This window comes from Neurospora hispaniola (assembly GCF_033458365.1).
Source record: "Neurospora hispaniola strain FGSC 10403 chromosome Unknown B0T23scaffold_12, whole genome shotgun sequence".
NCBI classification, from domain to species: Eukaryota; Fungi; Ascomycota; class Sordariomycetes; order Sordariales; family Sordariaceae; genus Neurospora; species Neurospora hispaniola.
Window position 1 is genome coordinate 168087 of NW_026944417.1, and position 15371 is coordinate 183457.

A 15371-nucleotide genomic window follows, 5' to 3' on the forward strand; every position below is an offset into this window, starting at 1 on the left:
GAGTGTGATGTTAGAGCTCGGTGCGCAGTCACAATGTACATGAAAGGGTTCATGGGGAAGCATCGCATCGCATCGCATCGCATCGCATGGATGGGATGCAAGTGCGATCACCGGACGGATAATCAGGCACCGGATATACCTAACCAGGCACCAGGCACCAGGTACCAAAGTTTTCGGAGGTATTATCTACAGCGGGAGGTGGCAAGATGTCTCTGTCCCGGTCTTTGCCACTTGGGGTTCATTATCGGCACGAACATTCATATTCCCGGTCGTTCATAGATATCTCCGGAGCCCCGGTTGTGGCAAATCCAAGTGCCGTCGGATCAGGTTAGTAGTAGATCTGGGGAAGTCATCTAACATCCGAATCGGGAAGGTCCCGTCGTGCACACAACCGCCGGTAATGGATGTGTACCTACGGGATGCGCTCGGCCAAATACCGAGAAAAGCGGCTGCCATCTTCAACTGTTCTTGGAGATAATGCGTGATATCGAATTTGACAATCTCCGGTGCATGCACAAAAGACCATCACTTGTCCATCATCAACTGAAGTGTCAGTAGTCTCGTGCACATGGGGAGACGTTGTTCGGTTGTTGATAAAGGGTTGTTGATAAAGGGAATAAATACCACCCTACCATTGACACGGCCAGGTACACCACCAATTATCGATGGTCGTTACATCTCCTGGGGGACAACTGAACATGCAACGTTACCCGGATATTGCGATTTGTCTGGACTCTGGATGCAGGTATCATTGCAGTGCCGGTTGATGTTTGTCCCGGGATATTCGAATTGAAACGTGGGCAACCCGATGCTGAGTACGACATCTGAAATTGATGTTGAATGAGCAAGCAAGAACAAAACAGCGTTTCCTGCCTATTCGCGAAGATATACATAGGTAGAACCTAGCAAGGAGTCAGATAAGAAAAAAGAAAACGGACTGAGGGAACATCAAACCCATTCGCTTCACTACGCCAGACTTACCCAGGTCCCCAACAGCTCATAGAACTCCATCCATCAACCACCCCCTGATTATCTTCATAACCTCCTCCCTCTTCTCCATCCCATCGCTAACCAATTCCTCATCTCCAAACCGCCCAACCCCATCTTGATCATACCCATGAATAGCATCCGGCACCAACAACCACATATACCTCCTCTTCACTTGCCCCTCCTCCACTGCCACCTGCCAATGAAACCTCTCATCCTCCAACTCCAACTTCCCCTTCTCCTCACCCACCTCTTCCCTCCCCAACCTGTCCTCCACCCCCGGCACCTTTTTTCCTCCCAACTTGCACGCCAACCTCCACGCCTCACCCCCCAACATATCCAGCTCGCAGGCAATAACAAAGACATTCGCAGGAAACTTTTCCCTCCCCTTTGTCACCTTCCCTTCTGCTGTATCTTCCACCGTAACAGCATAAACCGGACTCAACAACGGATCCCCCATCTTTTGTCCGGGCTCGACATAGCTCCAATCAAACATGCCCGACAAGCCCATCAAGAAATCCGTCTTCTTTCCCCTAAACCCGCCCAAAGCCGGTTTATACCTTCTCGATTTTGTCGCTTTGACCTCTGAGGGAGTGACAAAGTCCAGAACGGGGTACATGGGCACAACAGCCTTGACTAGCGGGCGAATTGTCGGTAGTTGCGAGACGGCCAACGCCAGATTCCCGCCGGCGCTCCACCCCGCAATGGCGACGCGGTTGACGTCGATGGGCAGGTCGTCGCCGTGGTTTGATGAGTCTGGCTTGAGGAGGTCCAAAATGACGGCTTCGAGATCGTGGATTGCTGTGGGGAATGGGTAGGAAGGGGCTTTGCGGTAGTCGAGGGCGATGACGCAAAAGGGAGTTCCGCCTTCTTCGGCAAGTTGGACGAAGCGCCGGTTCCAGCCGTCGTTGTCGTAGGGTGAGCCGAGGACGAAGCCACCGCCGTGGATGGTGAGTAAGGTGGGTAGCTTCTTGTCAGATGGGTCCTCGCCCGAGTGTGATTTGGGGAGGAATACCCTGTTTGATGTGTCAGTTGATCCCTGCGATACTTCCTACATGGTTAGGTAAGAATTAATGAGGGGCATACCGAACGGGCAACTGCGGTCTTGAAGGAAACGCCTTGATGATATCCGGGTTGGTCGGGGATGAGCCCAAGTAGTCGGTTTTGATGGCCGTGATCAAGTTAAGCGGGGTCTTGATGAGCTTGGTGATGCCGTAAGCCAATGCGCCGTACTTGAGCTTCTGGGTGAGTGGGAGGGATGGGGCGACATGGATCTCCTCGGAGCCAGCTGGGCCAGCAGTGTCGACGACGGCGGCGGGTATAGCAGCCATGGCGGGCGATTAGAGGTATCTACAGGTAGGTATTGATGATGACAATAAGCTTGTAAGGTAGAAGGAGGCTTGGTGTTGTTCGCTGTTGCCAGATGCCCGCTCTCCGCTGTCCAAGGACAGACAGACAGACAGACAGACTGGCTGTGGTGTAGATCGATGCTCGGCAATGCGGATGCCAATGCTGGCTGGCGGGAAATATGAAAGTCCGCTCATTGGTTGGACAGGTCGGAGGGGGGACAAAAGCCCCGAGGGTTAGGGGACATGGCAAAAGCCCGAAAAGTCGGGATCGATCTCCGCAAGCTGAATCCACCTGTCCTGTCGAGGCGGGGGAAGGGGGGCCGGGCATGGCATGGGTGGTCCGATCGGGAGCCACGGCAGCACCGCCGATACTTACCAAGGCAGGACGGACCGTTCCATTCCAGGGGGCATAAGGTACCTTACCTACCCCGCACACAGCCTAAGAGCATCGCAGCGGAGTTGAAACACCCGCATGTTAGGTAGCCAAGGCAGGCACTGGCAGGTACAAAAGGTTTAGTGGGAAATTGTTAGACATATGACATCGTCCATCGGACAATACCTTAGCTAAAACACCATCCCGTCATCATTGCGGTAACTCGAAACACCTCGCCAATCAATCCGGACCTCATCTATGGCTCCGGAAAACAATAGAAGAGGAAGAAAAAAAAAAAAAGGAAAGAGAAGTAAGGACCTTGCATACCTACAAAAGGAAACCAAGGAACTCACTCACCTTGCACAATGAATGCTTCGCTTAGGTACCTAGTGTACTGTATTGGACGTTGGCCATGTTGGTCGATGACGGGTGGAGGCATCGATACCTATTAAACGAGTCGTGTTGCTGTCGGTCTTTCTGAAGACAAGGAATGAAGGAATTGTATGATGGGGAGTCAACAAAAACTTGGGTACCTATAGATAAGTTTTCTCATCCGCCACATGCCTCATCTCCCAAATTGTCCTTCTCCGTGACTTCGTCAAGTCCTCGTGAGAAGGTGCAACCAGTCGTATAAACGAAGAAACAACAGGTAAGACGGAGAGTTTATAATCGATCGCTGAAAACAGTTCAAATTCAACAGGCAATATCATAACTGAAGCAAAGCAAGACCGCTGAAACGCCAAAACCAACGCTAAACACAACATACCGACCCAACCGAGTCCCCCAAATCATAACAACAACAACAACAAGGTCATGGTCTCATCAATATAACAGCATTGCCAGCACCCATATTATGCATCATCATCATTGCCCACCCAAAACCTTGGCGACAATCACCAAAAAGAACCGTCGCTTGCTCAAACAAACTCATAGCTCTGCTCACTCCTAGCATCTTCATCCCACTCATCCTCGCTCTTGACCATGTCGTCCTTCTTCGGCACCACCACCTCCTTCTCTTGCAGCACCACTTCGTTCATCACCTCAACAGCATTCCCCTCACTTCGTCCATCAGCCCCCCAAATCTCCAACACTGCCTTCTTCACACTCATCGGCACTCTCTCCAACTCCCACAACCTCTGCACCCTCTCCTTCACCGGCCCTCCATCCCTCGTCACCAGGTTATAAATGACTTCCTTCATCGGGTATTCCATCTCGCACCTGTACAGCATCTCATGCAATCTCGCCGCTATGTCGACAACATCCAACTGCAGATCTTTACCGAGGCTGAACTCCCTTTTCTTGTCCGCAATGTCGCCGCCGAACGCGTGGGTGCCCAGGTACATGATAGTGGAGTGCAAAGACTGTGCTTGTTCACCATGACTGAAGAGTCCCGAGGAGTTGGGGTACGAGGCATCGCGGAATCGTTCACGGACTCGCTCGCGGAAACGGTCAAGCTTCTGTACATCGGGGCGGCCCATGAACTTGGGCCGATCGTCATTGTCATCAGCAACCTTCTTATCCAGTTCCTTAGTGCACCCCAGCAGCTCGACCCTCCAATCCCGGCCCTGGCCCCGCCCGTTGACCTCAGGTCCAATGGTAAGAACGCCCTCCTTTTGACTCCATCGGATCGGGGTGCGCACCAAAGTGGATGGGTCAGGGCGGTCAGCCTTGGCCGCTGGCACGCTACTGCTTGGCTCCTCCACCAGCTCAAAGTAGGCATCTGCGCCAACGACAAGTTGGATGGTGATCGCTTGAGGCCGGCTACTGCCGTGTTTGTCGTATTTCGCAGATTTAGCCGTGTCCAGCGGGATAATGGTTCCCTCCTTGGCAAAGACGGGAATCTCCGACAAAGGACGGTGAATGTCCACGTAGCGGCCTCCATCGTAGACAAGACTGGGGTGGCGAATGTCAATGTATCGACGGCCCGTGTTGGGAAGCCAGGCGCGGACGCTGCCCATGAGCGTGGCTGAATCGTTTGGCGTAGTAATTGGCGCAACCATCAGGTCGGGACCAAAGTAGTATTGGTTGGGCACCGTGTAGGCCTCTTCGTCCTTGTGGTTCCAGTACATGGGTTGCACCAGGGGCTCGAATTCGTAGCAGGCGCGCACGTTCATGGTGTAGAGGAACGGGATGAGGCGGTAGCGAAGTTGGAGGTAGTTGGTCATCACCTTGCGGGCTTCGGGCTCGTACAGCCATGGCTCCTTGGAGTTCCACTGACTCTTTTCCGAGTGCAGTCTCAAGATGGGCGAGAAGCAGCCAAACTGGACCCAGCGCGCCGTCAGCTCGTTGGAGCGGACACCAGCGTAATGCCCGCCAATGTCGTGACTCCACCAGCCATAGCCAATGTTGGACGCTGTCGCGGTGAATTCGGGCTGGAAGTGCAACGAGGCCCAGGTGATGAGGGTGTCGCCAGAGAAGCCAATGGGATAGCGATGGGAGCCGGCGCCGGCGTATCGAGAAAAAGTGATGGGCGTCGTAGTAGCTTTGACGTTGCGACGGCTGGTGAGGTAATGATAGTGGTTGAGCACCCAGAGGGGGTCAACGCCAGGAATGCGCGATCGGTTGCCCTGTTGCCAGTCAATCCACCAAAAATCGATGCCCTCATCCTCCAAATTGGCCTTGAGAATATCAAAGTAAACGTCGAGGAACTTTTTGTCGGTGCAATCAAAGCGAATCGGCTCTTCCTTTGACGTGTCCTGACCCAGGGCCTTGGCCACAATCTTGTATTGGTCTTCAAAGGCCCGAATGCCGTCTGCGGGATGATCATTGACAGTCACCTTGAGGCCCATGTCATGGAGATTGCAGAGGAAGTTTTCAGGCATCGGGAACAGGTCGGGATTCCAGCTGTAACCTGTCCATCCGGAACCGTACTTGGCAGGGATGTTGACCTTGTGCCAGTCCATGTCGATCACGGCAACATTGAGGGGGATTTTTTCGGTTGCGAACCTCCTCATGACAGCCAGGTATTCTTTGTCCGAGTAGGCATGGTATCTGGACCACCAGTTTCCGAGAGCCCATCGAGGCAGCAACGGCTGACCGCCCGACAGACGGTAAAAGTCCTTGATGGCAGCTTTGTGGTCGCCGTGGTAGGCAAAGAGATAGCCATCCTTGCGGCCCGGTTTCCTGGTCGCGATCCAACCATCTTCGAACAGCATGGAGGCGCTGTCATCGAGCACGGCGTATGCTTTGCGTGACAAGATTCCCGGCTCGAGAGGAATGCGCCCGTCGGCCCGGTCCAGAGTTCTGGCTGTGCCGCCCAGATCGCCGTAGCTCTTGCCGTCGTAGCGCCACACATCGGTGCCAACCTTGACCGTCAAGCCGGAAGACGAGAATTCGTTCTTGTCGTAGGTGAGATGGAAGTATTTGGTCATGATCTCCAGTTTATCTTTGTTGTCGTCGACCTTGAACTCGGGGGTAGGGAACGACCTGAAGAATGCCGTTGTGGAAGCACGGTCTTCGAAGCCGCCATCTTGGGACCACTCAAATCGGACAAGCTTATCGGTGAGAAGGCTGAAACGGTAGTGGCCCTTTTGCCCTTGTCCTGTGACAACCGATTTCGGATTCGCAACAGGGTCGGCCGTGAAGGAATATCGACTGGGGACATGGTCTTGGGGCTTATCGGTCTTGTTTGCGAATGAATATCGGCTGGGCAGGTCCTTGGGGGGCTCAATGGTAGCGTTTTTGGGGAGAGGCTCGGGTGTCTGTTGGGAAATTGGGCCTTGAGCGACATGGCCTTGGGGGTTTGGTTGAGAATGAAGGCGCTCGCCGAGGAACCTGCTTGTCATGGCAAGAAGTTTATTGTCAAGGTCCCCATGATTGCTGAGACGGTTTCTGATTTCTTGATTGCGAGCAATGCTAGATACGGCTAAGCGGCGTGCTTCAATCAGTTCGTCCTGGAAATCTTTGAAGGATCTTGGGGGGCTGCTCCGGGGCAAAGGGAACGGTAGCGGATCTGGCTGGACCGTTCCCGCTCGGGAAGATTCGGCGAGGGACTCGAGTATGCCGGCCCTTGTGCGTTCGAGGTGGAATTGCGAGCGTTCGATATGGACTCGCGAGCGCTCGAGGGATTCTCCAAGTTCTTCCATTCTTTTTTGTGTTTCCCCCAACTGAGTCGACAGTGACAACGGGGCTTGTACCGGGGCTTTGGTTGTGGAATCTGACTGGCGTTTGGGCTCGGATGATGCCCATGCGAAGGAGTGACCATTATGGCGGAAAGCCTTGGTAGGGGTGTCGGGTTTTGACTGCGCAGGGGCTTCCGTTTGGCATTTTGGTTGCCGTGTTGTCACGGATGGTACCGCCCACGCATACGAATGACCATTGTGCGAGAAGCTGTGCTCGGGGGTGGGTTGACTGAAAGTGGCCCCACAGTCTGGCTGACGTTTTGAGACGGGCGGCGGCGCCCAAGCGAATATGTGGCCATTGTGCGAGACAAACGTGTTTGCGCCTGGTTTTGACTCGGTTGTTTGCGAATATGCGTTTATCGACTGCGGCTGTTGTTGATTGATAGCTGGAGCGGTAACAACAGCAGTTTCGGCGGATGGACGGGGAGCCGCGATGGCGTCGACGGTGTCTTTTTTGGGGGCGTTTGGTGTGCTTTTTGGGGCGACATCCTTCGTCGGATCATGTAGAATGGCAGCTACCACAAGTCGACTGGGAATTCGAGCCGGTGGAGGTTTGGTAACTGGAGGCGCCCAGGCAAAGAAGTTGCCATTGTGCCAGAAGCCATCTTGGGCCGCGGGAGGGTTCTGCTTCTCCTGGTCGTCGGCGGCGGACATGGCGATTGCAATTCGTATGGATACAAGAGACGGAGCTAATTACCGGGATAGGGCAGTCAGTTCTACTACCTCTGGTGCGCCCGGATAAGCAGGATCAAAGGGAGAAGCAATGAGGGTTGAAATTGAAACTTTGAGGACGAGGTCTGTTGAGCCCGATGCTAATGATGATACTGGCGATGATGATGATAATGATAATGATAATGATGGGAGCTGGAGGAGGAGGAGAGAAGGCGGAGGGAACAACTGGTCGGTTTCGGTGTTTCAGCAGCATCAGCTCACCGTCCACGTATTCCTGGCGTTAAACCGTTTTGGGGGGTTATCTTCGGTTTAGTTAGGTGCGTTCCTTGGCGGCGTCGTCGTCGATCATGTGCCCGTCCCTTATCCCGCAATTTGATAGGACCGGCCGCCCTGAAGGAACATGTTTACAGCGCAGATAAAACATGGAATGGTTGACAGCTGCTAGCATACGCTGCTAGAGTTACCCCAATTCCCCCAATTCCAGGCCTCTACACGTGTTAGTTCTGCTCACGTATCACGGTGCGGGGAAAACCCCCGCTCAGATCCCCCCTCTTCCAATGGACGCTCCGCTTATCGACCCGAGTCTTTCTCTTGGTTCCCTTCGCGCCATCTTCCACTTCCATCCAACATGCAGATACGGAGATGACAGCGGCGTCGGTTTCGATATCGGCATCAGCCCTGGAATCCCATCGGCCACGCTGATTGGGCTCGCCGGGTTAGTGACATCCGATGTGCCCAGAACCACCGGGGACCTCCGACTCATGACCCCGGCTCCGGTTTGGTTTCCGCTTCTGACCTCCGGGTGCTCCGGTTACCCTGTCTTTGTCTGAATGGAACCATTTCAGTGGAGACATTTATCCTATATACCACAGCTGAAGGTGAGATTCGAAAGAATTATATGGACATACATCACACCAATTACTCCGGACCTTCACCGCATCTTCATTGTTTTTTTCTCTGTCAGATGTTTCACCTGATGCCTTCTCGTATGCCACCATCCTTGCAGCATGAGTGTGAACCAGTGGAGTCCATAGGGTAAGTTGTTTTTATACTCACCTCACTCCATCGCACATGAAGCAACACAAACTTGAAGTAACAACTATGTACCCAACTAGCAGTGTTCTAGAAGCTGAGAACAGAGTTCCGGGTTCCGTCAACCGCGATCATGTTGACATTCAAGAACGATGTCTTTGCAGGGATACCTTACCAAATCCCACAATATACACACAAGGGTGCCACAACTGAGCAGGGTCGAAGCCTCCACTTGCCATGACACCGTTCCCTCTTTCACCTGGGTTTTCAAAATGTCGGGACTCTTATCATGGAGTTCATCATCAGTCATCAACCAGAAGACTAGGAAACAACCGAGGAAACACTGACTGGACAGGAATAAAGTGGTTGTCAGGGATTGGCCAGCAAAGACACAATTCCATAGCCGATGCGGCACCGACGTGCGGACTGCTCGGACTCTGAAACCAACCACTTCAAAAGATTTTCATCATCACGGCCCCACCACCGCCACGGTGGTGCCGGACTGCCGGTGGGATCGGAGTCCAGTGTGCTCCCTTGTTTCGGCCGAGGAAAGCTTCTTTTACTTTGCCACGCCCGCGGTGGAGACACCAACTGATGCCTACAGTACCTATTCAACATCGAAATCAAGTGTTTTGAGAATGGAAAAGTCCAGAAACTAGCCAACCACATGCACATTCGGAACCGAGTTGGCGGGAATAATCATGGATGTAGAACTACACTACATAACTGACAGTTGATGCTCCACTCATGATCGGGCCATCATTGACTCAAATACGGGTACCTCCCATTACTCATACTTCATCTCGCGGTGAGCTTTTGTTACCACCACACTCACTGCAACAACTCTCTCACCCTGCCGCTTATCCATGTCTTATCGAGAAGGGGGTTATTAAGGACAGCCAGCGCCTTCTCTCTCCAGAACCCATCGTACCAAAAGGGTTGATGCGACCCAACGAACTGCAGCTGTTCCTTCCTGTCAGGGTCACCGCCTTTGATCGGATCCAAGTTGCCGGGGTACATTCCTATAAGGGAATCTCGACACTGGACCCAGCCTTTGCTCTCCACCCCACCTGCCACCATAAAACTGCTGTCTCGGTCTCAACTTCCGAGGTCGATCCTTCAGCCACAACTGTGACTCGATCTTTCTTTCTTTCAAGAGCAGATTTTTACGTCTAGGTTCCTTTCCTGGGCCATTTTCCAACATCTCAGCACAACACCCACTCTTTGCGATCAGTAGTACTGCGTTGCCTCACTTGACCAATTTCAAGCAAGAGACTGGAAAGCGCCATGGCTGAGCCAGATTTGAAAGACCAAGTCGCGGACTCGCGCAGGTCCACGTCGACGGCCGCTGCCACGGATACGCTCACTCAAGACTCAGCGCGTACTTCAATGCAGGCGGATCACCAGGAGAACCAACATCAGCTTGACGCTGGACAAGGAGCTAGCCATGATAACGGAGAGAAACAGCAAGAGCAAGCCGGTCAAGCTTCACAACCAGTCACCGAACTCACGCCAGCTGTACCTATTTCCGCCGAACCCGTGTCCCTCCTGACCGGCGAACCTCCGAGCGAAGCACCTGTCGTCGAGCAGCCTCCCAAGTACTCGATTCACCCAGCATGGGTCAAGCGCCTCATCATCTTCGGCGCCTCCATCTCCGCCTTCTTCTCGCCCCTCACCGCTCAGATCTATCTTCCTGCTCTGCCTACCGTAGCTGACGACTTCCATGTTACCGCATCCAAGGCGACCCTGACGGTGACAACCTACATGATCTTCCAAGGCATCACGCCCATGTTTCTTGGGGGGCTGGCAGATTCAGCGGGTCGTCGACCTGCCTACGTCATCTGCTTTGTCATTTACATCGGGGCCAATATCGGTCTGGCGCTGTGCAAAAACTTTACAAGTCTCTTGATTCTCCGAATGCTGCAGAGTGCAGGGTCGAGCACCACCATTGCTCTTTGCCAAGCCACGCTGGCAGATATCACCACCAGCGCGGAACGAGGACAATACGTCGGCATCACTGCGCTTCCCCAAGTCTTGGCTCCGAGTCTCGGCCCAGTGGTGGGCGGTCTGTTGACCAACTACCTCGGCTGGCGCTGGATCTTCTGGCTGCTCACCATCATGGCTGGCGTTAACCTTTTGGGCTTGCTCATGTTCTTCCCCGAGACTTGCCGCAAGATCGTAGGCGACGGCAGCGGTCGCAAGGATTCGCACTGGATATACTGGACTGGCTGGCAGCTACTCCGCGACAACCTAGCCCGTCGCGAACGCCGCAGGGAGCGGAAGCGTCGCGAGGCTGAACTCTCCAAGGAAGACCCGTCCAACCACCACAATGGCCTCCACCTCACCGTTTCAACTGCGTCTGCCCCCCGTCAGAAGATCAAGCTCAGCCTCACCACACCTAATATCCTCCAGTCTCTCACACTTCTCTTCCGCTCCAAACAGCTCGCCATCCTCCTCTCCTACTCAGCCATCGTCTTCTCGGGCTTCTACGCCATCGGAACCGCCATGCCTAACCAGCTCTCGACCCTCTACGGCCTTAACGATATCGAAATCGGCCTCATGTACCTACCCATGGCTGGTGGTTCCATTGTCACAGCCTTTGTTATTGGCAAGGTTATCACATGGAACTTTCACCGCCATGCCAGGCGCCTGGGCATGGTAATCGACAGAAGCCGGCAGACGGATCTGACGGCCTTCCCCATTGAGCGAGCGAGACTGGAGGTGGGACTGCCGCTGTTGGCGCTGACCAGTGCTGTGGTGATCTCATGGGGCTGGGCCATGCAGAGCAAGACCAGTCTGGCGGCGCCGTGTGTTTTGCTGTTCCTTCTGGGAGTTGGCATGATTGGATTCAACAACACGGTCAGCACCCTGGTTGCGGATATCTACCCGGGCAAGGCCGGAGCGGCGACGGCAGCAAATAACTTGACGAGGTGCTTGCTGGGAGCGGCAAGTAGTGCGGTGATCCTGCCGATGGTCAACGGAATAGGAAGTGGATGGGCTTATACCATCTTTGGAGGATTGTATGTGTTCTTTGCGCCGTTGTTGCTGGTGCTTATGAGCAGGGGAATGAGGTGGAGGGCGGAGGAGAAGTGGAAAGATGAGGCCAAGGAGGAGAAGAGAAAGCAGGAACAGAAAGCGTGAGTGTGTGATGAGAGAAACGGAAGCCCAAGCATAAGGTCGTTCAGCTTGACTTTGGAGGGGAGTAGAGGGGGAAGGTGTTGTGATACCCATTGCTTTCATCCAATTGCTTTTCAGCGTTGCATTTCCGGCGTCGAGTTTGGGGTTCGCGGGATAGACGGGATATAATCTACAAGTTCAATGTGTAGAATGTCATGTACGACTTTTCGTATTAGATTCAACTTTTCATGTGGCGGTTCGCTTTCGGACACTTTGTAGTGCGGCAAAATAGACAGACATTCATGACTGACCTGAACTTTTTCCCAATTCAAAAATCTCAAGACTGAATTGCATATGAATAAGAAGGAGGGTGAGTGGACCAAAACAAACAACTGAGTCATGAAAGGCCATAATCCCCGATTCGTTTTGGAAAAATCGCAAAAAAGAAAGTTTCAATTGCGCCAGCCGCGAATCGAACGCGGGGCCCATCGATGGCAACGATGGATTTTACCACTAAACCACTGGCGCTTATGGATGTCATCTGTGCTCCCAGATTGCCGCTATGAAGCTGCATCGAAACCCCATCGAGCTTGAGTTTAAAACTGACGCGCGTGATGGTCGGAGCCAAAGATTAAGATAAAAGCGGATCAAAAGAAGAAGAAAATTAGTTGTGATTAGGTGCTGTAAGGACGAACTTGACACACGTATACTCCTTAGATGAAGATTACATCAAGGGACCAGCCAATTTGGTGCTACGACGCTTGGGTAGGATGAGCGTACATGTGATCCCCAGTTGAAGGGTACATGTAGGTTCGTCCGAATGTTGAAAAAAAAAAAAAAAAAAAAAAAAAAAAAAAAAAAAAAAAAAAAAAAAAAACACGGTTGCCCGAGTGAATTGAGAGGAAATGTCTCCCTCACCTCACGGCCTTTCCTTTACATCATCATCGCCGTCCGTGTAGTTGCTGAAAAGCGTCAAGAAATGATCAGCCATGCCGGAGCCGAGGGGGTCCTACCACCATCATCCGTCCAGATGACGACTGCCCCAACCCCACGCACGGCCGGGAAGACGATCCTTGCCCAAGAACGGCCCACCACTTCTCGGCTCCGGTTCCTGGGAACCAGTGGGGATCGCGTGCCCGCTTTTGACGACAGATAAACACAGCCCGCGCCATGCCCAATCCAGGAGGTGTCAGTTGTCGTACGTCTCGGCAATTCCGGTCTGACTCCGGGCCGCTGACAACCAACACCCACCCACCAATACCTGATAATCGGTGTTTATAAGCTGCGTAGTCATCCCCAACAACGCTGATGATTGTTTGACCCCCTCCAGTTCCAACCGTCTTTCGAACACGAAAGGCAACATCATCATCAACCCTAAAGATGGAGAAGGGAATCTCTCTCCCGGTGGCCTACACGCCCACGCCAGCCCCGGCATCCACCACCCGACGCAAGTCCCTCAAGACCGTCGCCAAAGCCCTCGCCCTCGGTCTTCCTTTCTACGCCCTCTACGCCTGGCACACCAACCAAGCAATCATTCCATCTCTCTCCCGCGCAAATGTCAACTTTGCCTCCCAATGCGAGCAACCTTCCCCGCTCAAGCCCAGCCAAAATGAGAAGCTCGACAAGGCCTACGACTTCCTCTCCACCGAGGCATTTCTCAACGCCTCCATCGCCCGCCTCTCGGGCGCCGTGCGCGTCAAATCCGAGTCCTTCGACGATCTGGGCGCCGTCGGCGAAGACCCCCGCTGGGACGTCTTCTACGACTTTGCCTCCTACCTCAAAAAGACCTTTCCCTTGATCCACTCCAAGCTGCAAGTCGACAAGGTCAACACCCACGGCCTGCTCTACACCTGGGAAGGGTCCAACAAGGACCTCAAGCCGACCTTGCTCATGGCCCACCAGGACACCGTCCCCGTGCCGCCCGAGACGATCCCCGCCTGGACTTACCCGCCTTGGTCCGGCGAGTACGACGGCAAGTACATCTGGGGTCGCGGCGCCGGGGATTGCAAGAACCAGTTGATCGCCATCATGGAGACGGTCGAGCTCCTGCTGGAAGCCGGGTGGGAGCCCAAACGCACCATTTTGCTGTCTTTTGGTTTCGACGAGGAGTGTTCCGGTCGACAGGGCGCCGCTCATCTGTCCAAGTTCATCGAAGAGCGTTACGGGAAGGACGCGCTGGCTGTGATTGTCGACGAGGGCGCCGGCTTCGAAAAGACGTGGGGCACCCTCTTCGCCAAACCGGGAACTGCCGAAAAGGGGTATACAGACGTTTACATCACGGTGCGCATGCCGGGCGGCCACTCGTCTATCCCCTCGGACCACACCAGCATTGGCGTTTTGAGCGAGCTCATTACGCGCATCGAAGCAGAGCAGTACCGCACCCATCTGGAAGAGGAAAACCCGTACTTCACCCAGTTACAATGCGGCGCAGCGCACTCACCTCAGTTCTCACACAAGCTAAAGAAACTGCTTGCCCATCGGAAGCGCCACTCTTCTTCTTCCTCCTCCTCTTTTTCTTCTTCTTCTGCAGAAACCTGCAAAACAAAAGACTACCTAGCCCTCGAAGCCGCGCGCGAAGGCGGCCCCGCCATCAAATACCTAATGCAAACCTCTCAAGCAGTCGACGTGATCACGGGCGGCATCAAAACCAACGCTCTTCCCGAACGTGTCCGCGCAACAGTCAACCACCGCATCAACATAGGCGAAACCCCCCAAGTCGTTTACGACCGTCTTACCAACCTCGCCGCGCACGTCGCCAAGAGACACGGCCTTTCCCTCCACGCTTTTGATTCTTCCCCCTCCTCTGCCTCCTCCTCCTCCTCCTCCTCCTCTTTTGGTTCTGATTCCACAGACCTGGAGGTGGAACCAGCCAATTCCATCATCCTCTCCAAATCCTCGCACGAACTCCTCGTCGCACCCATCACCCCTTCCTCTTTTTCTCCAGGTCACCAAACCCCCTTTGGGGTATTAGCAGGAACCACCCGCGCTCTCTACGGTGAACAAGTCATTGTCACCCCGGGAATCATGACGGGAAATACAGACACCAGATATTACTGGGACTTGACGAGACATATCTTTCGGTGGGGACCGGGGTATGATCCGTCGGATGACGATGCTGGACTGGGTAATATCCATACGGTCAATGAGCGGGTCAGTGTGAGGGCGCATGTCAATGGTGTGAAGTGGTTTTGGATGTTTTTGAGGAATATGGATGAGGTGGAGGTTGATGGGGAGTGAGGTGTAGGTAACCTTGGAAAGATGGGGGGGATGGAGCGGTGGGAGGGATATGGATGAGGTGGTGGTTGAGTGAGGTTGAGTGAGGTTGGATGGGTTTAGATGGTACAAGGTGAAAAGGTTGACGGTAGATGGATGGTAGATGAATGGGAGGAAACAACATGAATGCCTCGGGGGCGATGGACATGGAAGAAATGGCAATGAAAGGAAGTGAAAGAGAGGGGGAAGAAGGGACAGTTGTATGAACGATGGTGGTGGAATGGAGGATGCACATGTTGATGATGCCGTACATGAATTGATGATGAATGAGGAATGAAGAGTAGGCACCTCCAGCGTATTCCTCTTTGGAAAGAAGTATCAAATGAACTGGTTTTGGGGAGTGGAATCTCCAGCTTGTATCGTGCACCCCTCCTTCATTTATCCTTGGAGTAGGACCATCAAACAAATCAGCCTAATGCGACCTCTCAATGTCATCCTACCCAGCTG

The 15371-nt window shown here is 53.6% G+C and overlaps 4 protein-coding genes and 1 non-coding gene across 5 annotated transcripts; 2 read left to right on the forward strand and 3 right to left on the reverse strand.

Annotated features, from left to right (window-relative positions):
• Positions 1–515: 515 nt before the first annotated feature.
• Positions 516–2456, reverse strand: B0T23DRAFT_416239 (Alpha/Beta hydrolase protein). Its single transcript, XM_062839623.1, has 3 exons — positions 2074–2456; positions 633–2003; positions 516–528 (listed from the first exon to the last, which is right to left on the reverse strand). The coding sequence occupies exons 1-2, from the start codon at positions 2316–2318 to the stop codon at positions 998–1000; spliced, it is 1251 nt and encodes a 416-aa protein (XP_062687963.1). The 5' UTR covers positions 2319–2456; the 3' UTR covers positions 516–528; positions 633–997.
• A 689-nt stretch (positions 2457–3145) lies between these two features.
• B0T23DRAFT_52362 (glycosyl hydrolases family 31-domain-containing protein) lies at positions 3146–7563 on the reverse strand. Its single transcript, XM_062841399.1, has one exon. The coding sequence runs from the start codon at positions 7482–7484 to the stop codon at positions 3627–3629; it is 3858 nt and encodes a 1285-aa protein (XP_062687964.1). The 5' UTR covers positions 7485–7563; the 3' UTR covers positions 3146–3626.
• Positions 7564–9515: 1952 nt separating this feature from the next.
• On the forward strand, positions 9516–11787 carry B0T23DRAFT_52400 (major facilitator superfamily domain-containing protein). The gene has a single exon (XM_062841400.1). The coding sequence runs from the start codon at positions 9822–9824 to the stop codon at positions 11673–11675; it is 1854 nt and encodes a 617-aa protein (XP_062687965.1). The 5' UTR covers positions 9516–9821; the 3' UTR covers positions 11676–11787.
• A 321-nt stretch (positions 11788–12108) lies between these two features.
• Positions 12109–12179, reverse strand: B0T23DRAFT_t431. Its single transcript has one exon. It is a non-coding gene; the product is annotated as a tRNA-Gly (tRNA).
• A 642-nt stretch (positions 12180–12821) lies between these two features.
• Positions 12822–14888, forward strand: B0T23DRAFT_408705 (uncharacterized protein; the record flags this gene model as incomplete). Its single annotated transcript, XM_062839323.1, has 2 exons — positions 12822–12849; positions 12982–14888. The coding sequence occupies 2 exons, from the start codon at positions 12822–12824 to the stop codon at positions 14886–14888; spliced, it is 1935 nt and encodes a 644-aa protein (XP_062687966.1).
• Between the last annotated feature and the right edge of the window lie 483 nt (positions 14889–15371).